At 39.2% G+C, this 21,438-nt stretch overlaps 1 protein-coding gene across 3 annotated transcripts in view; it reads left to right on the top strand.

Moving 5' to 3' along the window:
- Positions 1 to 20,042, top strand: part of sncaip.L (synuclein alpha interacting protein L homeolog) — a 142,620-nt gene extending 122,578 nt beyond the window's left edge. For 2 of the 3 annotated variants that reach the window (XM_018264214.2, XM_018264212.2), the window contains 6 exons: positions 126 to 251; positions 1,249 to 1,418; positions 3,257 to 3,349; positions 5,619 to 6,678; positions 9,682 to 9,758; positions 19,601 to 20,042. In XM_018264214.2, the coding sequence (XP_018119703.1) occupies positions 126 to 251; positions 1,249 to 1,418; positions 3,257 to 3,349; positions 5,619 to 6,678; positions 9,682 to 9,758; positions 19,601 to 19,685 (1,611 nt within the window). In that variant the 3' untranslated portion in view covers positions 19,686 to 20,042. The remainder of the gene's footprint in view (positions 1 to 125; positions 252 to 1,248; positions 1,419 to 3,256; positions 3,350 to 5,618; positions 6,679 to 9,681; positions 9,759 to 19,600) is intronic. The other variant, XM_018264219.2, reaches the window with a different exon arrangement.
- Positions 20,043 to 21,438: the final 1,396 nt, after the last annotated feature.

The following is a 21,438-nucleotide window of genomic DNA, read 5'->3' as shown; positions in this document are numbered from 1 at the left end:
AAGAGGCTTCATAAAACATTGCCTCATTCTCTCTGCCAATACACCTAGGTTATAGCGATCTCTGTTTAGCAGCGCTTGGGTGTGTTCAGCAAGACTCAGAATGACCTTGCTTGTGTTTTGCTCAGGAAAAAATACTGCTTTGGCTTCTTCAATTCATGCAAGAACAAGGGATTTCCTTGGATGAAATTGACAAGTGTGGAAATAGCGCCGTTCACATTGCGTCCCAGCATGGCTATCTTGGCTGCATACAGGTGAGAGCGTCTCTGGTATAATATAATGTCTTATGTTTGGGTGATACCTTCTTAAACCTATTTGTTATATTGTTTGGGTAATTGCTAATTGATTAACTTTTGTAGCACTGGCTTGTAGGTAGAGAAGCTTTGTGAAACAAAGGGGGATTCAGTTGCTAGTTGCTTTTGTGTATATCACTAATTTCAAAGAGACAACTCCCTCTAGTGGGAGCCCATTTTCATGTTTGTATATGTATAGTGCAGATGGCGTACAATTGGGTCCAATCATTATTATTGGTTCTATTCCAAAGAATATTAATGTTTCTGTAGTGGTGTTTCCCTTTGGTTAACCAGCAGCTTTGTTTAGGTGGTTAATAACAAACCACAGCATGGACAGGATTGCTTAATAGAATACAATAGCAAATGCCAGAAGTTTGAGTCATATGAGTCAAGTTTTGGCAGTGTCTGGAGCATAAGTGGGCCTCTAAACTATACATTTGTTTAAGGTCACGGTTCTGAGTGTGTGCAGCATTTTGCCAAATATCACAGGCTACTCCGCCACATAATAATGAGGATGATAGCAAACGTGTGCGCCTTATAATCAAGTAGCTCCTATTGTTTTACATTGTTTTTCTACTTAGCGATTTCTGCTTCCTGGCTGATACAGGAAAATAAGCAAAATTTACAAATTTTACTGCAGCTTCTACACCCCAGTTTTTAGGACCACCCTCTTGTACGTGACCCTCTAGGCAGAGAGAGCAACACACTGGTCTTGAAGGCTTTCCCCTTCTGAAAGTTAACCTATCCATCTTATGACTGAGCCAAAGTAGGATGAACGTCACAATTATTTGCTTTCATTGCACAAGCAAACATCTGCTTAGTTACCACTCGTTTCAAAACCTGGCATGCCTCTGTGTATAGGAATGCAGTAAGATTCAATTAATCAAAAGATACATAAACTTTTAATCCAATTATATCTAGTTTTGTATTGTGAAATAAATGTCATTATTCTTTGCAGACGTTAGTTGAATATGGAGCAAATGTGACCATTCAGAATCACGCTGGAGATAAGCCCTCACAGAGCGCCGAACGCCAGGGCCACACTATGTGCTCAAGATACTTGGTTGTGGTGGAGACATGCATGTCCTTGGCCTCTCAAGTCGTGAAACTCACTAAACAGTTGAAAGAGTAAGAGATACTAATTCCAAAAGACATCTCCTTTATCTCAAACACTGTATGTAAGTGCTGTTATATCTTTTGGGCAGAGGGTGCATTTGCCTGAAGACCCTTTGTCTATGGACAACATTTTTTTTTTTCGCGCTAGGTAGTGTGGCGAAAATTTCGCTCATCACTAGTGACTCTTACTAACTAATGTACTAATATAAACTAATCTAAAATAGAGCCCCTTAGTGTTCGTTTGCCCAGGACTTCTGGGACATTACTGAGCTCAATGCCTCCCACCAATTTAGGATGGATGTTAGAAGACTGGATAGGGGATGAATATTTGTCTCTTCCAGCCCAGACCTCATGAGGGGAGCTTGCCTAAGGGCAGGGCAGCTTGTGCCTGCTTTTTCTAATTTCTACTGGGCCTTGTCAATGGTACAAGAAACCTTTGGTCTGGGCAGGGTGCAAGTACATTCTCTACTTGCTACAATGCAGGATTTGTACATGTGGCTGATGGCCTTAAAGGAAAACTATACCCCCCAAACAATGTAGGTCTCTATTAAAAGATACTGAGTAAAACAGCTCATGTGTAAAACCCTGCTTCATGTAAATGAACCATTATCATAATAATATACTTTTTTTTAGTAGTATGTGCCATTGGGTAATCATAAATAGAAAATTGCCATTTTAAAAAATTAGGGCTGCCCCCTGAGATCGTAAGATTCACTGTGTACACATACAAACCACATGTAAGGTCACATGAGCCAATTAACAGACAGAGTTCTGCCTTTTGCTTCCTCACTTCTTCCTGTTACAGTAAAGGTGGCCATACACGGGCCGATAAAAGCTGCCGACAGACCAAGTCGGCAGCTTATTGGCCCGTGTATGGGGGCCCCCGACGGGCTTCCCCGATCGAGATCTGGCCGAAAGTCGGCCAGATCTCGATCGGATGGGGTTAAAAATCCCGTCGGATCGCGGCCGCATCTGTTCGTTGATGCGGTCCCGCGATCCGACCGCCCGTTTGGCGAACGCTAGGATCCGATCGTTGGGCCCTAGGGCCCACGATCGAATCAGCCCGATATTGCCCACCTCAAGGTGGGCATATCGGAGGGAGATCCGCTCGTTTGGCGACATCGCCAAACGAGCGGATCTATCCGTGTATGGCCACCTTTAGTGTTGTAGTATTTCTGGTCAGGTGATCTCTGAGGCAGCACAGATAGAGTCACGAAATGGTGGTTCAAGGCAAGAGATGTAAAAGGGCAATATTTATGTAAATATATATTCCAGTTTGGTAAGATTCTTTAATATGTCATTCAATTTGATATAAACTATCTGTTGCTTAAGTATTCATTTTGGGGGTATAGTTTTCCTTTAAGCTGGTCATACACAGCTCATATTACCTGCTGACATAGAGGCTTCAGCCTTGGTCTCTCTGCATCAAAGGGAAAAGTACCATGGACATATTATATATTAAGGATGAACAGCCTGGGAGCTGAGGTTCAACAACAACTGGAGGAATGCAGATTGGACATCAATGGCTTTTATAATTTCCCCCCTTCTCCCAGTGGAGGAGCCCAGACTTCTAGGAATAGACAGCCATTCTACTTATTGCTGGACTACAGCTCCCAGTGCCATTTCTGTACCATTAAAATAATGATAGAGTGCCCTTCTGCTTAAAATCAGCTCACACGTTGTGTTTCCTTTTATGAGTTGTTTAAGACTATAAAGGAAAGAACCATGACAATAAAAGTAAAAAAGTTAGTTTAAAAGTATTCTGGGATTTAAGTTACAAAGCGCTCGGAGTCGGGAGGGGCTTTCTCACACATGAAACCTTAGTTTGAATTCAGCGTATTTCTTTACAGGCAGACGGCTGAGCGTATCAATTTACAGACTCACCTTCAGCAGCTACTGGAAGCTCACAGAACCGAGGGCAGATCTCTCCCCACATCCCCCAGGTAATATAATGGGCTCTGTTCATGGCCTGCCAAATGCATGAAGGCTAAGAGCAAAGTGCTAGGAAGGAAGAGAATGAGATAATAAACAGTGAAAGACTGGAGCAGGGTCAGCTCCAGCTACACAGGATACACATATTTGCTACACACTATACTCACATTTGCTACACAAGAAACTCACATTTGTTGCACCTAATACACATTTGCTAAGGCTTTTACAGAAATGTAAAGGTGGCCATAGACGCACCGATAATATTGTATGAAATGTATTTTTATACGATATTCTGTGCGCGTAAGGAGGGAGACTAGCCGACTGATATCGGCAGAAGACTTGGATATCTGTCGGCTCAACGATTGGGCTGGCTGGAAAATTTTGATCGGGCGACTTTGAAGGCACCCAAACATTGGCCACTGTTAGTGCTGAATTGTCAGAATTTTATTGTTTCCACCTGTATATCTGACAATCAGTGGCATAACTAGTTGTTTCTGGGCCCCATAGCAAATTCAATTTAGGGCCCCAAAATATTTATAAGTTGGCCTATTTTACCAAGATATATTAAAATTGCTAATTAATTAGGGTCTCACTGGGCCCCCTACACTCATGGGCCCCCCTGCAACCGCAGGGTCTGCTTCCTCTATAGTTACGCCCCTGCTGACAATTCAGCTCTACACGTGTGTATTGAAACAAACACTCTTTCCTGGAAAGATGTTTTCGTATCGCAATTGTTACGTCTATGGCCACCTTAACCTGCACAAGTAGAAATAAGAAGATAGCACGCACACTCAGTAGCTTCCTGGCAGTCCCTTTGCAGCTACCCACTAATGGATTATTCTTTATTACAGTTTTATCATCTAGTTTTCTTAATGAATGTGTATGTTTGAATCAGTTACACTCTCCATATATCTGTGGCCAAATAAAGGGTGTGCGTGTTTCCTATTTTTCATTGCAGCACTCTCCCTTTAAATCAGCTATTGTTGGACTACAATTCCCCGCAGCCCACATCATCCATTTGTTAGGGGACGCTGGGAGTTTGAACTCAGCAACAGCTGCCGGGAAACTAATGGAGGCACAAAGAGCAGCGCTGTGACACCCTATAGTACCGCTTCCACACACAAATGGCACATTGATATTATTTTTGATTCCTCCTAAAAATCCCATGGATTATGTGTACATTTTCACCAGCTAGAGTTTCATGTCTTGAAATTCACTTAAAGGATTTGTGTTCTACGGGTATTTGTTTCACACATTGGGAATGATGAAGTCTCACACCCCAGCACACCATTTAATATTTCACTGGTCTCTGCACAGAATCTGAACGGTTACCATGAAATCTAACAGGCCAGGTAGTGAAAGTTATGCCGGCTGCTGAATATGTACTTCCTACCACAAGGTAGAGGCTTTGTTGCAGAGAAGAAGCCAGTTAGCAGTGCTAAATAGGAACATTGGGGCTGAACAATAGTGTTTTTATTGCAAATAACACAGATTTCTCTTTGAACAGTAGTATCAATAAAACGTACAGGCATAGGATCCGTTATCCAGAAACCCTGAATCCAGAAAGCTATTGGTGACTCCGATAGACTCTATTTTAATCAAATAATTAAAATATAATTATAAAAATAGTTTTGTAATTAGTTAATCCTTATTGGTGTCGAAACAATTATGTTGGATTTAATTTTATTTTTAAATGAATTTTTAGGAGACAAAGTATGGGGATCCTAATTATGGAAAGATCCTTTATCCATAAAACCCCAGGTCCTGGCATTCTGGAGACTATGGGAGATGGCCTTTTCCTGATTTGGAGCTTTCTGGATAACGGGTTTTCAAATAATGGATCCCCTACCTGTACATACAAAATCAGGCAACGGCAACATGCAAACAGAGCAATCTAAATCAAACCCCATACAATGGAACAAATATAAATTCAACCCCATCCACTGCAAAAAGTAGAAATGAGCAATGAACAAACAACACACAAACAATGCAGCAAGCAGAGAGAAATCATTTACAATATTACAAGTAGATAAGGCACAAAAGAAGAAGCAGCCGATAGGAACAAACCACATACAGACCATGCAACAAGCAAAGTAAGACTTGCACATAAGGGTTCTTAGTGTTAAATCAAATTTAGCTTAACATAATACACCAGTACATACACACTAATGACTGTGTGCTGATATGATGTGATTCTGGAGCAGATGCGCTTTCTGTAGTACAAGTGCAACTTCATTCTTATGAAATATGTACCTGATATACATGTTCTCTTCGTCACAGCTCCCCATCATCACCATCATCCCCTGCATCCGGCAGTCACCAGTGGAAGACAAGTGACCCAGAAGATTTGAATCCAAAAAGCAAACTTAACGGTTATAATGACAATTATCAATCCCTGAATGCATCGGTTCCAAGCCGGCTGCGCTGCCGGGCACTAGACGATGAGTCAGATAAAATCCTGCGCCAGTTACTGGGCAAGGACATTGCTGAGAATGTTTCTAGTCCAGAAAAATTGTCCTTGGAATTTCAAGATGGCCAAGTCTCCCGGAGTGGGAAAAGGATCCCCCCAGAAAAGAAAGAATATAAACTTGCCCGCTTACGGCAACTTATGCAACGGTCCCTCAGCGAATCTGACACGGACTCTAATAATTCCGAGGATCAGAAGAATCCTGTAGTCAGAAAAGTCGACAAGCCAAGGCCACAGCCCATGGTAGAAAATGTAGAGAACTCCGAAAATCTACAGTTAATTATAAAAAAGCATACTCAGGCAAATTCCACAAGTAGAAGGTTTCCTTTTGGATTAAAGTCTTCCAAATCTACAGATGGTCATAGTCCATCCCCAACATCTGAAAGCAGTGACCCTGACTATGAACCCCACTACCAGACGTCAAGCATACCTCAGGGTTCAGGAGCAGCCGAAGCCAATTCTTCCACACACAGCGGTTCTGCTCAAAAGACTACTAGTCCAAAAAGTGCCCTAAAATCACCATCTTCCAAACGAAGGACTTCACAAAACTTGAAATTACGAGTAACGTTTGAGGAGCCTGTAGTGCATGTGGAACATATTGAGGATGTACCGAATGAAGAAAAAGAGAAAGAGAAAGAAAGCAGCAAAGCTCTACAAAGGGCCCCATCTAACGGTGAATCAGGAGACCAGCAAAAGAGGCCGTTTGGGGCATTAAGATCCATTATGGAAAGTCTTAGTGGCAACCAGAACAATAATAACAATTGCCAGACTGCAAACACAGCCAAACCATCATCCCCCTTTAATTCATTAGGGAGAAAGGCAGCAGAGGCAAAGACCAATCCGGCAGGCCCAGCAAAGGGAAAAAACAAAACAGTAAGTGACTTAAAAATGCCCTGGCATAAGTTTTAGTGTCTCTATATTACAGATACCTGTGAGAATCCATAATGAATTTGTGTAAAGTAATTGTCTACTTTACAATAATAGTAATAACCAACCACCATTTAGTTTCTTCTTTTACATAGGTTGTATTTGTTCTTCAAATGCCTTACTCTGATTGCAATGCAACTAAAACGACTGAACCCTCAAAAACAGCAGTATTATTTATTCTTATAATGACCCTGGTGACATACTAATAGTATTTGTTTATCTAATTGGAAGATAATGGACTTCACCAAGGGACAATGACATGCAACTCTATTGCACAGAATAGTTTCTATCACTCTAAAACCCGGGGGGTCAGGATATGAACCGGGTTTAAAAAAAAATCATTTTTGAACGCTCCCATCTAAATGTATGCTTGCCATAGGTACATCAAGGATGAGTTTAATAGATGTTAAGGTAATTCATATAAAGAGAAATTTGTTTCCACTCTGCCAAGTACAGTATATACAGCTGCACAGCCTACAATACACGTACTCCTGTAATGGTGGTGCAAAATGCCCCCAGACAGTAGGCACATGACATTCACTGTAACACAAAATATTACAGGAGCTGTCCACACTCTATATAACATGCACAGAAGCTTACCCTATTTATTGTGATCACCTGTGCGTCAGCATTTTGGGGGGTGAGCGAACCTCCCTTTGTCAGGACAAACACTGATGCACAAGTGAGTACAATAAATGGGGTAAGTTCCCCACCTGTATAATATATAGTGTATGCAGTGTATTTAATATAACATGTATGGGATTGATTATCCACAAACCTGTTATCCAGTAAGCTCCAAATTAGGGGAAGGCCATCTCCCATAGACACCATAATAAAACTGTATTATTTTATTAGTATTATTTATTATTATTATTATTAGAGCGCCAACATATTGCACCGTTGTACTTGATCCAAACTAAGATATAATTAATCCTTATTGGAGGCAAAAACAGCATATTGGGTTTATTTAGTGTTTAAATTATTTTTCAGTAGACTTAAGGTATGAAGATCCAAATTACGGAAAGATCCATTATCCAGAAAACCCCTGGTCCCAAGCATTCTGGATAGCAGATCCCATACTTGTATTGTGTTTCTCCAGTCCATCCCACCTAATAATCGTATTATAACCTAAGGTAGCTGACTATTAGTGATGGGCGAATTTATTCGCCAGGCGTGAATTTGCTGCGAAAATTCGCCGGTGTCAAAGTTTTTTTGACGCCAACGAAAGACGCCCAGACGTTGATGAGCATTGAATGTCTGTTGCCGGCGTCAATTTTGACGCCCGCAAATTGGCGCTGGCATCAAAATTCATATTTCGCAAATTTTTCGCCCGTTTCGTGGCAAAGCTAAACTGGACAAATTCGCCCATCACTACTGACTATCCCCCCAATTAATTTAGAAAGATTCTGCACTTTTTTGTTTCCAATAATTACCCACACTTGGGCTGCTGAGCTTACATGCTGAAGATTTAGCTGCTTCCAATAGTTATTTCAGCTCTTCTCTTAGCAGTTAATGTTTTTAGTTTAGGTAGAAATGCCTCAGGTTGTGCTTAGAATTAAAGAATTGTCAAACTACCCCAAGCACAATAAACACTTACCCTGGAGAAATGGCTGCACATTTACAATATATCACTTAATATCAGCCGGCTTGCCATGATGGAATTTTGCCACTTCACTAGTGATAAGACGTGTACATGTGATTACTAGCAGAGCTCTATTCTATTGTAGCTATCAGTACAAATTCCAGGAATAGTATTTCAATGAGGAACAATTGCTTAAACTTGAAATAACCTGGTATCTATCCCTGTTTATCCCGTGCTGAGCTGAAAGCTTTCCCTTTCATGGACAGGACAATGGGGATTTTAATTAAAGGGATAATGTCTTCCTTGGATTAAATACACATTAAATGGGTTGTTCACCTTTAAATTAGATTTTAGTATGATGTAGAGTGATATCCTGAGACAATTTGCTATTGGTTTGTGGTTTTAGAGTTTTTCGTTTTTCATTTAGTAGCTCTCCCATTTGCAATTTAAGCGATCTGGTTGCTAGGGTCCAAAGTACCATAGCAACTTTGTATTGATTTGAATAACTGGAGACTGGAATATGAATAGGAGAGGCCTGAATAGAAAGATGAGTAATACAAAGTAGCAATGACAATACATTTGTAGCCTTACACAGCATTTTTTTTTAGATGGGGTCAGTGGCCCACATTTAGGGTTGCCACCTGGCCGGTATTGTACGAGCATGGCCGGTAAAAATGATGGTTGATCCCAATGATATTATAAGGAAAAAAGATAAATATATAGGAAGGCCGGTATTTTTTTTCCAGAAAAGATGGTAACCCTACCTCCATTTGAAAGCAGAAAAGAGTCAGAAGAGTCAGAAGAAGAAGGCAAATAATGCAAAAAAACTATAAAAAAAAAAAGGAAAAACAGTAATGTACAGCTAAGGCAGCTACTAGTATATACGGTGGCAGTTGAATAGCTTAACATGCTGAGTAGCCTACAAACCATTAGGAAAGGAAGGCACGAGGGTTATTATGTCACTAATATAACAGATGTTTGGGGGGTGCACTTCATATGCAGCCCCGGGCAAATCACATGCTCTGCTTCAGTTTGTAGCAGACCATCAATATCTTTCATGGATGATAGTTTTCCCTGTAATGTTCACATAACAATGGAGCATTCAAATCTAGTGTAAAATTAGAAGCAACAAATCTCTACTGAGGTTGCTTCTAACTCTTTTAATTATTCAATGAAAGTGTCATCTCCAAGCATAATTCATGTAAAAAGGAACAAACCTGATTTTAAAAGTGTTGTATTTGTTGTGATAACATCTCAGTGGACTGTTTATGGATATTGTTCATTGGCCACGTGCCACTCTGCATGTATGTTATATGGAATGCATTGTGCATGCTGCTTGTACTCATCTCTGTGTGCCATTCCCTTAGGAATCATACACCTGCTGTGCCAGTCTTTCCTCTCCTAGGGCTCTGCTTGAGGACCTTGCTCCTAATACAGCTGCATGGTATGTGTCTGCACCAATGAACGGGTGGGTGGGGGCGGTTCCTATATTTTCTATGCATGCCTGCTTCTTTAAGCTTCCAAGCTTGGATGGGACTTTTGCAGTAACATCAAATAGATCTGCCTATTTCAATTAAAACCATATATCAGCTGTTATTTCTTGCTGACAGCTCTAGCGGAGCAGAATTGGCTACTCTGGCTCTTTTCATATAAAAGGGAAGTCGCACTCATAAATCCGACTGGCTGCATAGTACATCTTGGCATAGCTCGAGGTCTCTGCTGAGCAGAAGTCATTTAGCAGATGATGTGAATGGAAAGTAAATTTCCTGCCATGTGTGGGAAAATCACCTCCACATTATCAAGTCAGTGTGCTGTACAAGCGACAGGTTTCTTTTCTCTTTGCTCTATGCTCACAAGTCCATCAGCAAGAATGGGAGAGTCGCAGGATTCTCTTGCCTTCGTTTTCTTCCACCAAGCAGGTTAGTTTGACACTCATCGGTGATTCCATTAGTTGTACAAATTCAGGGGAGGCCAAAATGTCTCCTTCCCCTTTTAAAATGGCAAAGCAGAAAACAGGCACAAGCCGTGCTTCTCTCCTCAGTATGGCTAAATTCATGTTTTGCAGTTACAGGAGTAGAGACGTTGGCTCTAAATGGTGTACCACTGGTATGTGAATAATGCATAATCCTCATTTTCAGGGGTGTAACTACAGAGGAAGCAGATCTTGCGGCTGCAGGGGGACCAGGAGGTATAGGGGCCCCATGAGGCCCTGATTCATATAAAATTTCAATAAATATTGGTAAAATTAATCAACCTCTAGACATTTTTTTGGGTGTGAAAAAAAATTTGCTGTGGGGCCCAGTAATATCTAGTTACGCCACTGCTCATTTTATATTTGTTTCCTATTCCTTTAGGCTCATGGCCCACTGTGCAAAATGCCTGAAACTGGCCATGCCATCCTGCTTTGACTGTAATAATAAAAAATAAAAAAACTTCTGGGAAAGGCTAACATGCATGTTGAGGCCATTCCAGTCAATGAGAGGCAGGTCCATGCATTTGCTACATGTGCCACAAGCCTCATGCATATGTTCCATGTGGTGTATTGCAGCTGTGTTCATAAAGGCTCCAACAATAGCATCAAAATACCAAAGATTTTTCTATACTGCAATGTATGTAACCCACATAATATAAAACACTTGGGTAAAAAACTTAAGATGAGTTCTGCTGGTAAATACCATTATATATTAAGTGATACACATAATGGCAACATTTTGCTTAATCTTGGAAACAATGGGTTTTAGTTGGCACACGCAGCCATTTACAAGATGACAACCAAACTCTCACAAGAATGTAAGAGCTCATTTATAAGCTGAATGGCAGGGTGCAAAGTGCAAAAAATATGAGTAATCGGCCGTTTCTTTGCACTTTGCAACCTGCCTTTCCCCTTGATGAATTGCCTTGGGTCCCTCCCCATGCTGTGAAACCTGCTGTTGCCCCCATGAATATGGCACAGCTTGCATTCAGCAGCTCTGTATTCATGAGCATAGACAGGGAGAAGCACATAGGCACATAGGCACCCCTACTCATCCCCTAACTTGTGCATCATACAGACAGACAAGTTAGAGAGTGGTGACAGACGCAGGCCGCAGTAGGGCACTGTATTTACCATCTGTCCTATGGCAAAAACTGGGCTGGCCTGTGACTATTGTTGCTGCCCACTAGGACAGATTTTTTTATTTGGCATGAGGCGCAGATTGCAGCACTGTCCCTGCAACTAATTGTATATAAATGAGCGCACCCCTTAGTGATCCTGCACTTGTTGCACTGGCAGTCACATATGAGCTCCATAGTCAATCACCAATAGCATTTTGGGAACACAAACATAAGATAAACTAAGATACGCCTGTCTTGTTGCAGAATCTGTCAATATTATTTTCTTTAAAATAAATTCCATATGTGCCATTAGCCTTAAATTGTATAGGGGTTTGCTTTTGATCCCAATTTTCATTAGAATATATAAATTGCTTTTTATACGTTTGTTATGCTATGCCAGTAACTTATGTGCCTTTATTTAGTCACGTTTAGAGCTTTGCTCCTAATACAGAATCTTTTATTACACATCCAAGGCCACTTTGTAGTGAAACAACGTTTTACATTATTATGGCTTGATTTTCTGATGTGAAATAATTAGTTATATATAAAGCCCAGCATTACCATACATTTACCATTTTATTATCCACTCTTAATTGAGGAAACAGACTGCATATATTTAATGACTTCCCATGTAGAGCAAGAATGAAATTGAATTCTCTTTAATATATGAAAACTCTCTTCCTGCTTTGGAAAGGACGACTTGCTTAGCATGTGCTTGTGTGTTCCTTCCAACTGGCAGCTGACACGCCAGCTATAGAACTGGATCATTGTGATTCTCTCTTTTTTTTTCAGCCTGCCTCGCTAAGTCTGTACAGAACCATTTGTTTTTATTAAAGGGACCAGTGCTGACCTAAAGTTCAATGGTGAAATATTGAAAATGGGTGATCCCCCTCATTTCAACAGTTACTGAAGAGCTGACACACACACACACATAAGTTCTATTGTGAAGTGATACTGTTGGGAAGTCTCTAGTGGGCAGTGCACAGATTCTCTAGAAACTAGAAGGAATTCATATTCTTGAATCATTATAATAATTACAAGGTAAGAGAGGAGTTCCATTGCACTGTGAGCCTGATGGGGTCCGGGAAATGGTTCTTGCAAGTAACATGGCTTCCTTTCATTCTGTGGAATCTGTTTGGAAGTTCAGATATGCATGTCTTTTTACATAAGCCCAACTAAATGATAATAATAGGGGTATATTTTCCCTTTAATTGGTTCTGCCCTTTGTATGTATGTATGTATTTTGATCTGTATGGAATAAGATTTCACTGTATCTACAGTAGTCTTGCCCTTAGGAGAAATGCCTAAAAAATACATTTTTCCTTAACCTTCCTGGACATTGAAGTAGCCTAACTCTCTTCTGTGCTTCTTCTAATAAGTCATTCAGCAATACAGACACATCTAACAGTTCATAAAGCTCAACTGGTACTGTGACTAGTAATTAAATATTGTGTTGAGTCAGAAATTGATTGAATTGTTTGAACAGTTGTGGCATCCAATTGAGTGAAATGGTCATAATTGGAGGGGGAGGAGGAAGAGAATCGTGCATGCCAAGTGGTCTGCAGATGGTGGGATAAGGGGTGAACAATGTGGCTGGGACTAATCAGAGTGTATGTGTGAGAGTAAGTAAATGTGCATGGGGGTCCTGAGGTTCAGGAAGGGCGTTGGGTAAAGTAGTTTTGCCTTGGTATCAATACTGCTTGGCCCAGCCCACATCCAATGGTTGCAATCCCACAAGTGTGCTGGCTGGCCATCATGTTATTTATGTGCTCAGAGCCCTCAGAGGTATTAAATATATTCAATGTGCACTGCTGCCCCAGACACAAAGGCATTGTACATACTACACCATCATCTCCCAATGCAGATATATTCTTATTAGTATTTTTAATATCCCATTGCCACCAAATAATGTGATTCGCCATCTCAAGTTCTCTTTTTTTGCATGAAAGTGTTGAAAACTATTTTCTTTTATTCAAAAAATTGAAGTAACCGACTGGCCAACCAATTAATTAATTAATTAACCTAATTAATGTCTTAATGAAAGAGGAAAAACTTACTGCAACTCTACTTAGTCATAAGTGGGAGTGTAATTTTTTGCCAGGCATGGATTTTTTTTGTGCAAAAATAATAAAGTAAAAAAAATACCCATTGACTCTAATGCATTTTTGGTGCAAGAAAACACTCCAATTGAACCAGTGCATTTTGCTTATATAAAAAAAAGAAAAACGTTCATTGAGGAAGAACTGCATTGACCAATGCATTTTGCAAATTTTCGTTGTTTAGAAACTTTTTCTGTGGTTTTGCAAATTATTTGGTGAAGTAAAACTCAACAAACTAAAGTTTGTGCTGTTGAGATTACACCAAATTCAGCCGTCCCACTGAACCCCATTGTTACATACCTGCTATGAGCAGGAGCCGCATCTCCTACCATGAGAGAGGTTCAGCAGCCCTGCTGTTGGTCTGGAATCTGCAGTGTGTCGACAATAGAAAATTCAAGTAAGCTGTCACCTAGCACAAGCAGTAGTAGCATCTGTATCAATCAATCCGCTGTGCAGTCACAGGTGAGAACCTCCTTTCTCCCTCTTCTAAACTTACCTGTGCAGTACTCTGGCAAGGTGTTTCCACTGCTGTGACAAAGAAAAACTTAAAATATATTATCATATGTCTACTGTTCTGATCTAGAGGAAGGCAAAAAACCCAGCCTGAAGCCACTTCCAATTATGCTTCAAGGAAAAAAATCCTTCCTGACCTCAATGGCGGTCGGAAACATTCCCTGATCAAGCGTTTGACATTCATTTAACATGAGTTATAACATGCAATCTCTCTTGCGTTTATATTGCCAACAGTACCAAAACCACTATATAACAGTACAGAACATCAAGAGAAACTCCTGACATTTCACAAAATATGTAAAAAGGGGGAGTTTCTACCTGTGCAGAAGATAAGGAAGTGAACTGTTTCTTCCCCTGACATCACATCCCTGTCTTTCTCCACCCCCAGCCTGGCATTTCCCTGCCTTAACTCATTCCTTCTCACCCAATCACAACTACATATGATTCTGCCAATCTTTAAACATAAACCAGTGTTATTTGACTGCTGGTCATTCGAATTCCTTTCGTGCATCCCCTGTGTTTATTGCTCCGGGGCTTTCATTTCTGTAAATAGGTCTGACTGTTAAGAGGTTGGGAGAGAGAAACTGTTGTCATAGGAGTATATCTGTGATGTTGATGGTCAGATATTGTTGGGTACATCCTAAATAACAATCACAGGGTGGATGTAAGAAAAAACAAGATGGTGGTTTATAAATGGTTCATTGTTGCCTTTAAATTGGGTACATGCACCAGATCAAGAAAGAAGTGTCTAGACAGTGAACGCCCAGCTTGTTTACCCCAAGGATGTTGACTCCATTGTTAAAAGTAACCATTAAAACAAATGAATATCATATTGCATAAAAATGAATTGTGGCTTGCGCCCACACACTCTCATAATTGGTGTTTACTTCACAAATAAGGAGGGCCTGCAAATAATATCCCGAATGGACTGCAGCATTCTTGGGTGTGGAGAGTGAGAATTATAGGCAAATGTGTTTTATTTTAAGCATATTTTTAAAGCCTTGGAATGCAGGAATGTGACCACAGCTCATAACATTTGCTGTAATTTAAATATAACACTAGCCATTAGCATTTAAGCAACTCAATCAAAAGGGAAATAAATACTTACAACAAACTTTCTCTGAACTAGGACCATTTTATTGTTTTAGGTGGGTTGTTAATCATTGGAAGAATTGTTGTATTTTCATATCCTCTTTAGGTTAGTTTGATCAGAAATAGGTATTATTATTATTACAATATATTGGTCCAGAGTCAATTCTCATGGTTTATCATTTGAGATTCCATTAGAGGTGAAAAATCTTTTCTACTAATACACTTCCAGTTTTTGTCCCATAGCTTTCAAAAGAGTTTTCACGTGATAAATGGTGAGATACGTTTTTCCGAATTGAATCTCATCACAAATTGAATCAAATTGGATAAACCGTTTCCTCCCTGAATTGAATCTGGCCCAATATCCTTTATTTATACAGTGCCAACATATTCTGCAGCACTATAAGGAGATTATTCATCATTCACACCAGTCCCTGCCCCAGTGGAGCTTACAATCTAAGGTCCCTATAACATTCACACAAATTATGTTACATGAGAAGTTAAGCCAACTGATTGCACTCACTTTGGTGCATGAGCAGCAAGGCATGAGAAAACCCTGTACTCAACATATGCCTTGACCAGCTGCTAAGTACAGGGCTCCCACTATATATTGCTCCGCTCCGCTCCGCTCACCCCTGTGTGTGTGTGGTTAAAAATCCACAACAAACTGCTATTATTTTCTGCTGTCTGCATTTACCATTCATGTGCAGTTTGGCCCATGATGGATTTGTCTTCATAAGCATCATTGTAAACTAACAGCACATTAAATTTAAATAGATACAATAATACATTTTTGGTATTACTATTATGTTCTCTCATATGCTTACATCATAATACACAAGAGCCATGAATATCCTGTAAATTACATCCTATTAAATGGTGCTTAGTGATGTCATGAGTATAATCAGTGCTTAGTGATGTCATTTCTGTCACATGACATACTGTAACTCGTGTGCTATAATAAATATTGTTCCCCCTGTTGTAAAATATGAGGATATTAGAAGTTTCACTGGTCATGGAATTCCTTGGTGACTTATAATATCCTTATATTTTACAAAAGGGGGTTTATTATTTACTTTATTATGGACTCCCTGTTGTAGTGGCATCCATGGTGCTGCAAACTGTTAGAGGTGCCATTAAATAAAAATGGGTAATGGCTGTATATGTTTATGGTGCTCTGAGGATTCATGTAGAGCAATTGGAGTGGTCCCTCCAATCCAGACATTTCTGTACAGGATTAAAAAACCAGTCACGTTGTGGCTTAATGACTTCCTCTCTAATTTTAGTCTTTATTTGTACAACAGTTGTATTCCCTGAACCTTGTATCTGGCGCATGGGGTATAGCAAGTAATCCCGCCCCACATCTGCTTAGTAATTATCTGTATTAATTACCAATCAGCCTTATATTGTGACATTTCTATTCTATGTGTACTGTATATTGTGAGTGGGTCCCTAAGCTCAGTAAGTGACAGCAGCACAGAGCATGTGCAGTGAATCAGCAGAAAAGAAGATGGGGAGCTACTGGGGCATCTTTGGAGACACAGATCTTTACTGCTAAAGGGATGTGGTTGCCTTGGGCTGGTAGAGAAGCACAAAACATGTACAACATTTCTAGCCTACTTTTTAATTTAACTTTCCTTTAAGGCCTATTGCTATTTGCCAGGCTTTCAGGACTTAATCACAGTTGTTCTAAGATAGGGTCTTTATTGAAGAACATCTTTCCAATTTAGTTATGTTTCTGCTTAATCAAATACAAGTAAAGGTGCCAAGAAGTAAGTCCATATGTGAGTTACAGCCACAACTGTACAGGACAAAGCAGCATCTTCCTTCCAGTTTATGTACCATCTGTTAGTAGCCAGAGATAGGCATGACACAATAAATTTTCCCCTTGGTCTGCTGGCTAAAAGCCTGATATTAACCACAGAAATGGCTATAAAATAAAAGTAAATTTAAAAAGTGTTCATAAATGCCTAATGATGTCACAGCACCACCCCTTCATTTGCCATTTGGCCAGCCCCTTTTGGCTTCTTGTAATTACAGATATGTGAGTTACAGGGTACAATAATACAGTCTAATACTTACTGTATGCTAGCATGATACTTCAGCTATGGGATCCCTTTTCCAGAGACCCATTATCCAGAAAGCTCAGAATTACACGAAGGCCTTCTCCCATGGACTTCATTTTAATGAAATAATTCAGATTAAAAAAATAATTACCTTTTTCTCTGTAATTATAAAACAGTACTTTGTACCTGATGGTAACTAAGCTGCACACATTCAGATGGGGGCAAAACAATCCTATTGGATTTATTTAATTTGTAAATGATTTTTAGTATACTTGGAGATCTAAATTATGAAAATACCCCATATTATAAATATATGCACTGAATTTATGGAGAAAAAAAGCTCTATGTTGGTAAAAAAAATGGCAACTAAAATTGCACTTCTGGCAACTCTTATAGTGATCCTTTAATCAGGCTTCCTTATCACTACCCATAGACTTTCTCTTGTGTTTTAACTGAACTGAAGGTAGTCAGAAGGGGCAGATTTAGTACCGTAATCATCTGAATAGGACTGTAAATGTGCAAATTCTCTGAGACTTATAACATCCTTATATTGTACAATAGGGTGTAATTTATTCTATATATATATGTGTGTATGCAAATATGTGTAGTAGCTGTTCAATATGAATGTGGATAAATCATATTATAAATATATGCACTGTTGTACAGATTCTCCAAAGGGGTTTGGAAAATGCTGGGAACTGCAGTTAGAAAACAATCATAGGAAGGATGGCTGCAGATCCGGACTGAGAAGTAAAATTGGCCCTGCCATTTCAGGTACACAGAGGCCCAATCAGCCCCCACCAGCCCACTAAATAGTGACTTTCTATGGCACCTTATAGCAGCCCCTCTGGCATTTGCCATAACCCACAGATTGCCAGTCCGGGCCTGGATGGCTGCCTAAAATTTATATTCAGTCCAGCGTGTTAATAAATGTGTTGTGATCGTACCATACAGTGACAAGGCCCCTAAAACAGACACACCTCCTTGGTGGATTTTTTACTCCCAATATCAGATTTAGTTAGTGTACAAACAAAACTGCCCTCAAATGTTCTCTCTCACAAACACGCTCTGGGCTGCCCAAAAAGTCTTGGATGAACTCAGAAAACACGTAAACGTGACATTTTAATGGGTTTGGTGTACTTTCAATGCATTATCCATCATTGTTAAAGAAAAACCAAAGAGACATCTGTATATGCACTTCCACTTGTTATTTCTAGAGCCAGCCAGAACCAAATGAATAATGCGTGTCCGTTATGGACGTCTTGTCAGCTATTAAAGGATACACAGAGCCAGACAGTAGAGAAGTACAGATTTTCTTATCGTTAGGGACTCGTAGGAATCGCTTGTGTAGGATATCCGCCTGCTCTCTGCAAATACAAATATAACTGACCTCCGTTAAAAAGAAAAGCGGCGAAAGTATGAGCCAACGTGTAGCAGATGTTCCTTACGAACACAAATATGGCTTCATTCCAGAGCCAATAAGTTAAAAATGTGCCATATGGGAACAAATTCAACATAGAAATATTTCTTGATTTTAATTATAAGGTATCACAAGTTTGTTAGGTTTACAATAGACTTATTCAGAGTGCCCTTCTGGGCATATTTGCTATTTTATCTATTATTTAGAATGATTGGGACCTGGGGTTTTCGAAATAAGGGGTCTTTAAATTATTTGTATCTTCATACCTTAAGTCTGTAAATCAGTGGCATAACTAGCTATACAGCATTCTTCATGGTTGCTGGGAGGCCCAGGCATCAGGGGAGGCCCAGGCGGTGGGGTTTGCTGTATCAAGTACAAGGTATGGGACCTGTTATCCAGAATGTTCAGGACCTGGTGTTTTCTGGATAAGTTATATTTCCATAATTTGGATCTTCATATTGTTAGCCTATTGGAAAATCATGTAAACATAATATAGACCCAATAGGCTGGTTTTGCTTAGAATAAGGATTAATTTTATCTTAGTTTGGATCAAGTAAAGGGAATTGTTTTTTTTTTATTACAGAGAAAAGGGGAAGAAATCATTTTCTAAATGTTGGATTATTTGGATAAAATGGAGTCTATGGGACAAGGCCTTTCGGTAATTCGGAGCTTTCTGGGTAACGGGTTTCCGGATAACAGATCCCATACCCGTACTAGTTGATTATTACAGCGAAAAAGCTAAATTAAAAAAAATAATAATAATAATAATTATTTGTTTAATATGGATTATGTGGGAAATGGTCTTCTCGTAATTCAGAGTTTTCTGGGTAACAGGTTTCTGGATAACGGATCCCATACCTGTACATTATAAACACACTAGGTATACTAAATACTACTACTATATTAATCACATTGCTTGCTATACAGTTGCTTGGTAGGATATTGTAGAGCCATGTGCTGCCGCTGTTACTTATGGACTCAGTAATATATTCCTTGTCCTTTCCAGGCCTAATATGATGGACAGAACAATGAAGATTTTGCTTGATGATACGAATGCAAAAGAAGAAGAGATGAAAGAATTCTTCCTGTAATGGCTGCTCATGACTTAAGACATGCCGAGCTTGTAGCCCAAGAGCTTACCAGCAACAGTGTACCGATGCCTTACATTTCTACTGCCTTTATTTTTGCAAGCTGATGAACAGAAGATTCCCGTGGGCACATTTTCTTATGATAATCTAAACTTTCCTAAGGACTGCAAGCCTTTTTCTATACTGTAATAACTGCATGAACTAGACTCATTGCCTGGACAGACATTTACACCATTAGATGCATTTTCTTGTACATTGATTTTTTTTTTACCAGTTTGTTTTGTATTTATTACTGACAACAAAGTTGGATCTTTTGCTGTGGCACCATAAAAACCCACCTAATAAAAAAAGAAAATAACCAAAGTTCCTTTCTTGTTAATGACCAACAACAGCCAAGCTTAAAAAAATGTGGAGGCCAGTGGTATTTATGTGTGTAGTGTCTAGCAGTGAAAAGTGCTTGGCAGGTGATTTATATTCAAGTTTATGGGGAGCTTATTTGGGCTACAGGAGTACTAAGTAGCTCAGTCCGCCCTTAAAGGGCTCATTCATTTTTAAGTTAACTTTTAGGGGCACATTTAGTAAGCTCAAGTGAAGGATTAGAATAAAAAAATACTTTTTTTGGCTACTTCGACCATCGAATTGGCTACTTCGACCTTCGACTTCGAATCGAACGATTCAAACTAAAAATCGTTCGCCTATTCGACCATTCAATAGTTGAAGTACTATCTCTTTAAAAAAAACTTCGACCCCCTACTTCGCCAACTAAAACCTACCGAGCACCAATGTTAGCCTATGGGGAAAGTCCACATGAGCTTTCCTAGCTTTTTTTGATCGAAGGAAAATTTTTCGATCGATGGATTAAAATCCTTTGAATCGTTCGATCGAACGAAATGCGGTAAATCCTTCGACTTTGGTATTTGAAGTCAAATTAACCCTCAATATTCGACCAATAGTAAATGTGCCCCTTAGTATGTTATAGAATAGTCAACTCAAATCAATCTTTCAACTGGTCTTCATTGTTTTGTATTTTTTTTATAGTTTTTTTAAATGAATTGCCTTTTTCTTCTGACACTTTCAGTGGTTTTTTTTTGTTACAAAGAAACATTTTTTTAATTTTTTTTATTTATGTTATTGGTCCTTTAAACTCTCTAACAACATGGACATCAATTACGGACATGTATCATTCAGGGTCCTGTTTAAAATCTTCACATCCTTTATTATTATGAATAAATAAAAGTTGTCAGCATTGGCACAGTGTAATTAACAAGCAACCGACAGGTTTTGTGCCCATTTCCAGGCACATGAAATAACATTCACAACACGTAACATTATAGATACCAAATCCTTAAACGGATATATTTATAGATACATATCCTCTAATTCCAATAGTGTTGCCTTTAGCTATATTTACATAACTTCTTTGTATTTTAATGTTTTAAAAACATTTCAAAAACACACTTAAAAAGTAGTTTTAACATTTGCAGCTATTTTGTAATAAGAAAAGATCTAAGCTATATTTAATCAGTACATTGGTAGATATATATTCACACTCATGATTCCATATCCCATTGTTCAAAGATATTTAGTCTATTCATAATCCAGTCTCTTATTCAAATCAATGCCTGGTTGCTATGGTAATTTGGACCCTAGCGACTAGAAATTGCAAACTGGAGAGCTACTGAATAAAAAGCACTGACCTTTTGTATGTTGTGTAAAATTGTGACACTATGGATAATCCTGTTTGCTAAATAAAATC

This window comes from Xenopus laevis, chromosome 1L (genome assembly GCF_017654675.1).
Source record: "Xenopus laevis strain J_2021 chromosome 1L, Xenopus_laevis_v10.1, whole genome shotgun sequence".
In the NCBI taxonomy this organism is placed as follows: Eukaryota; Metazoa; Chordata; class Amphibia; order Anura; family Pipidae; genus Xenopus; species Xenopus laevis.
This window is presented reverse-complemented; position numbering and strand designations above follow the sequence as displayed.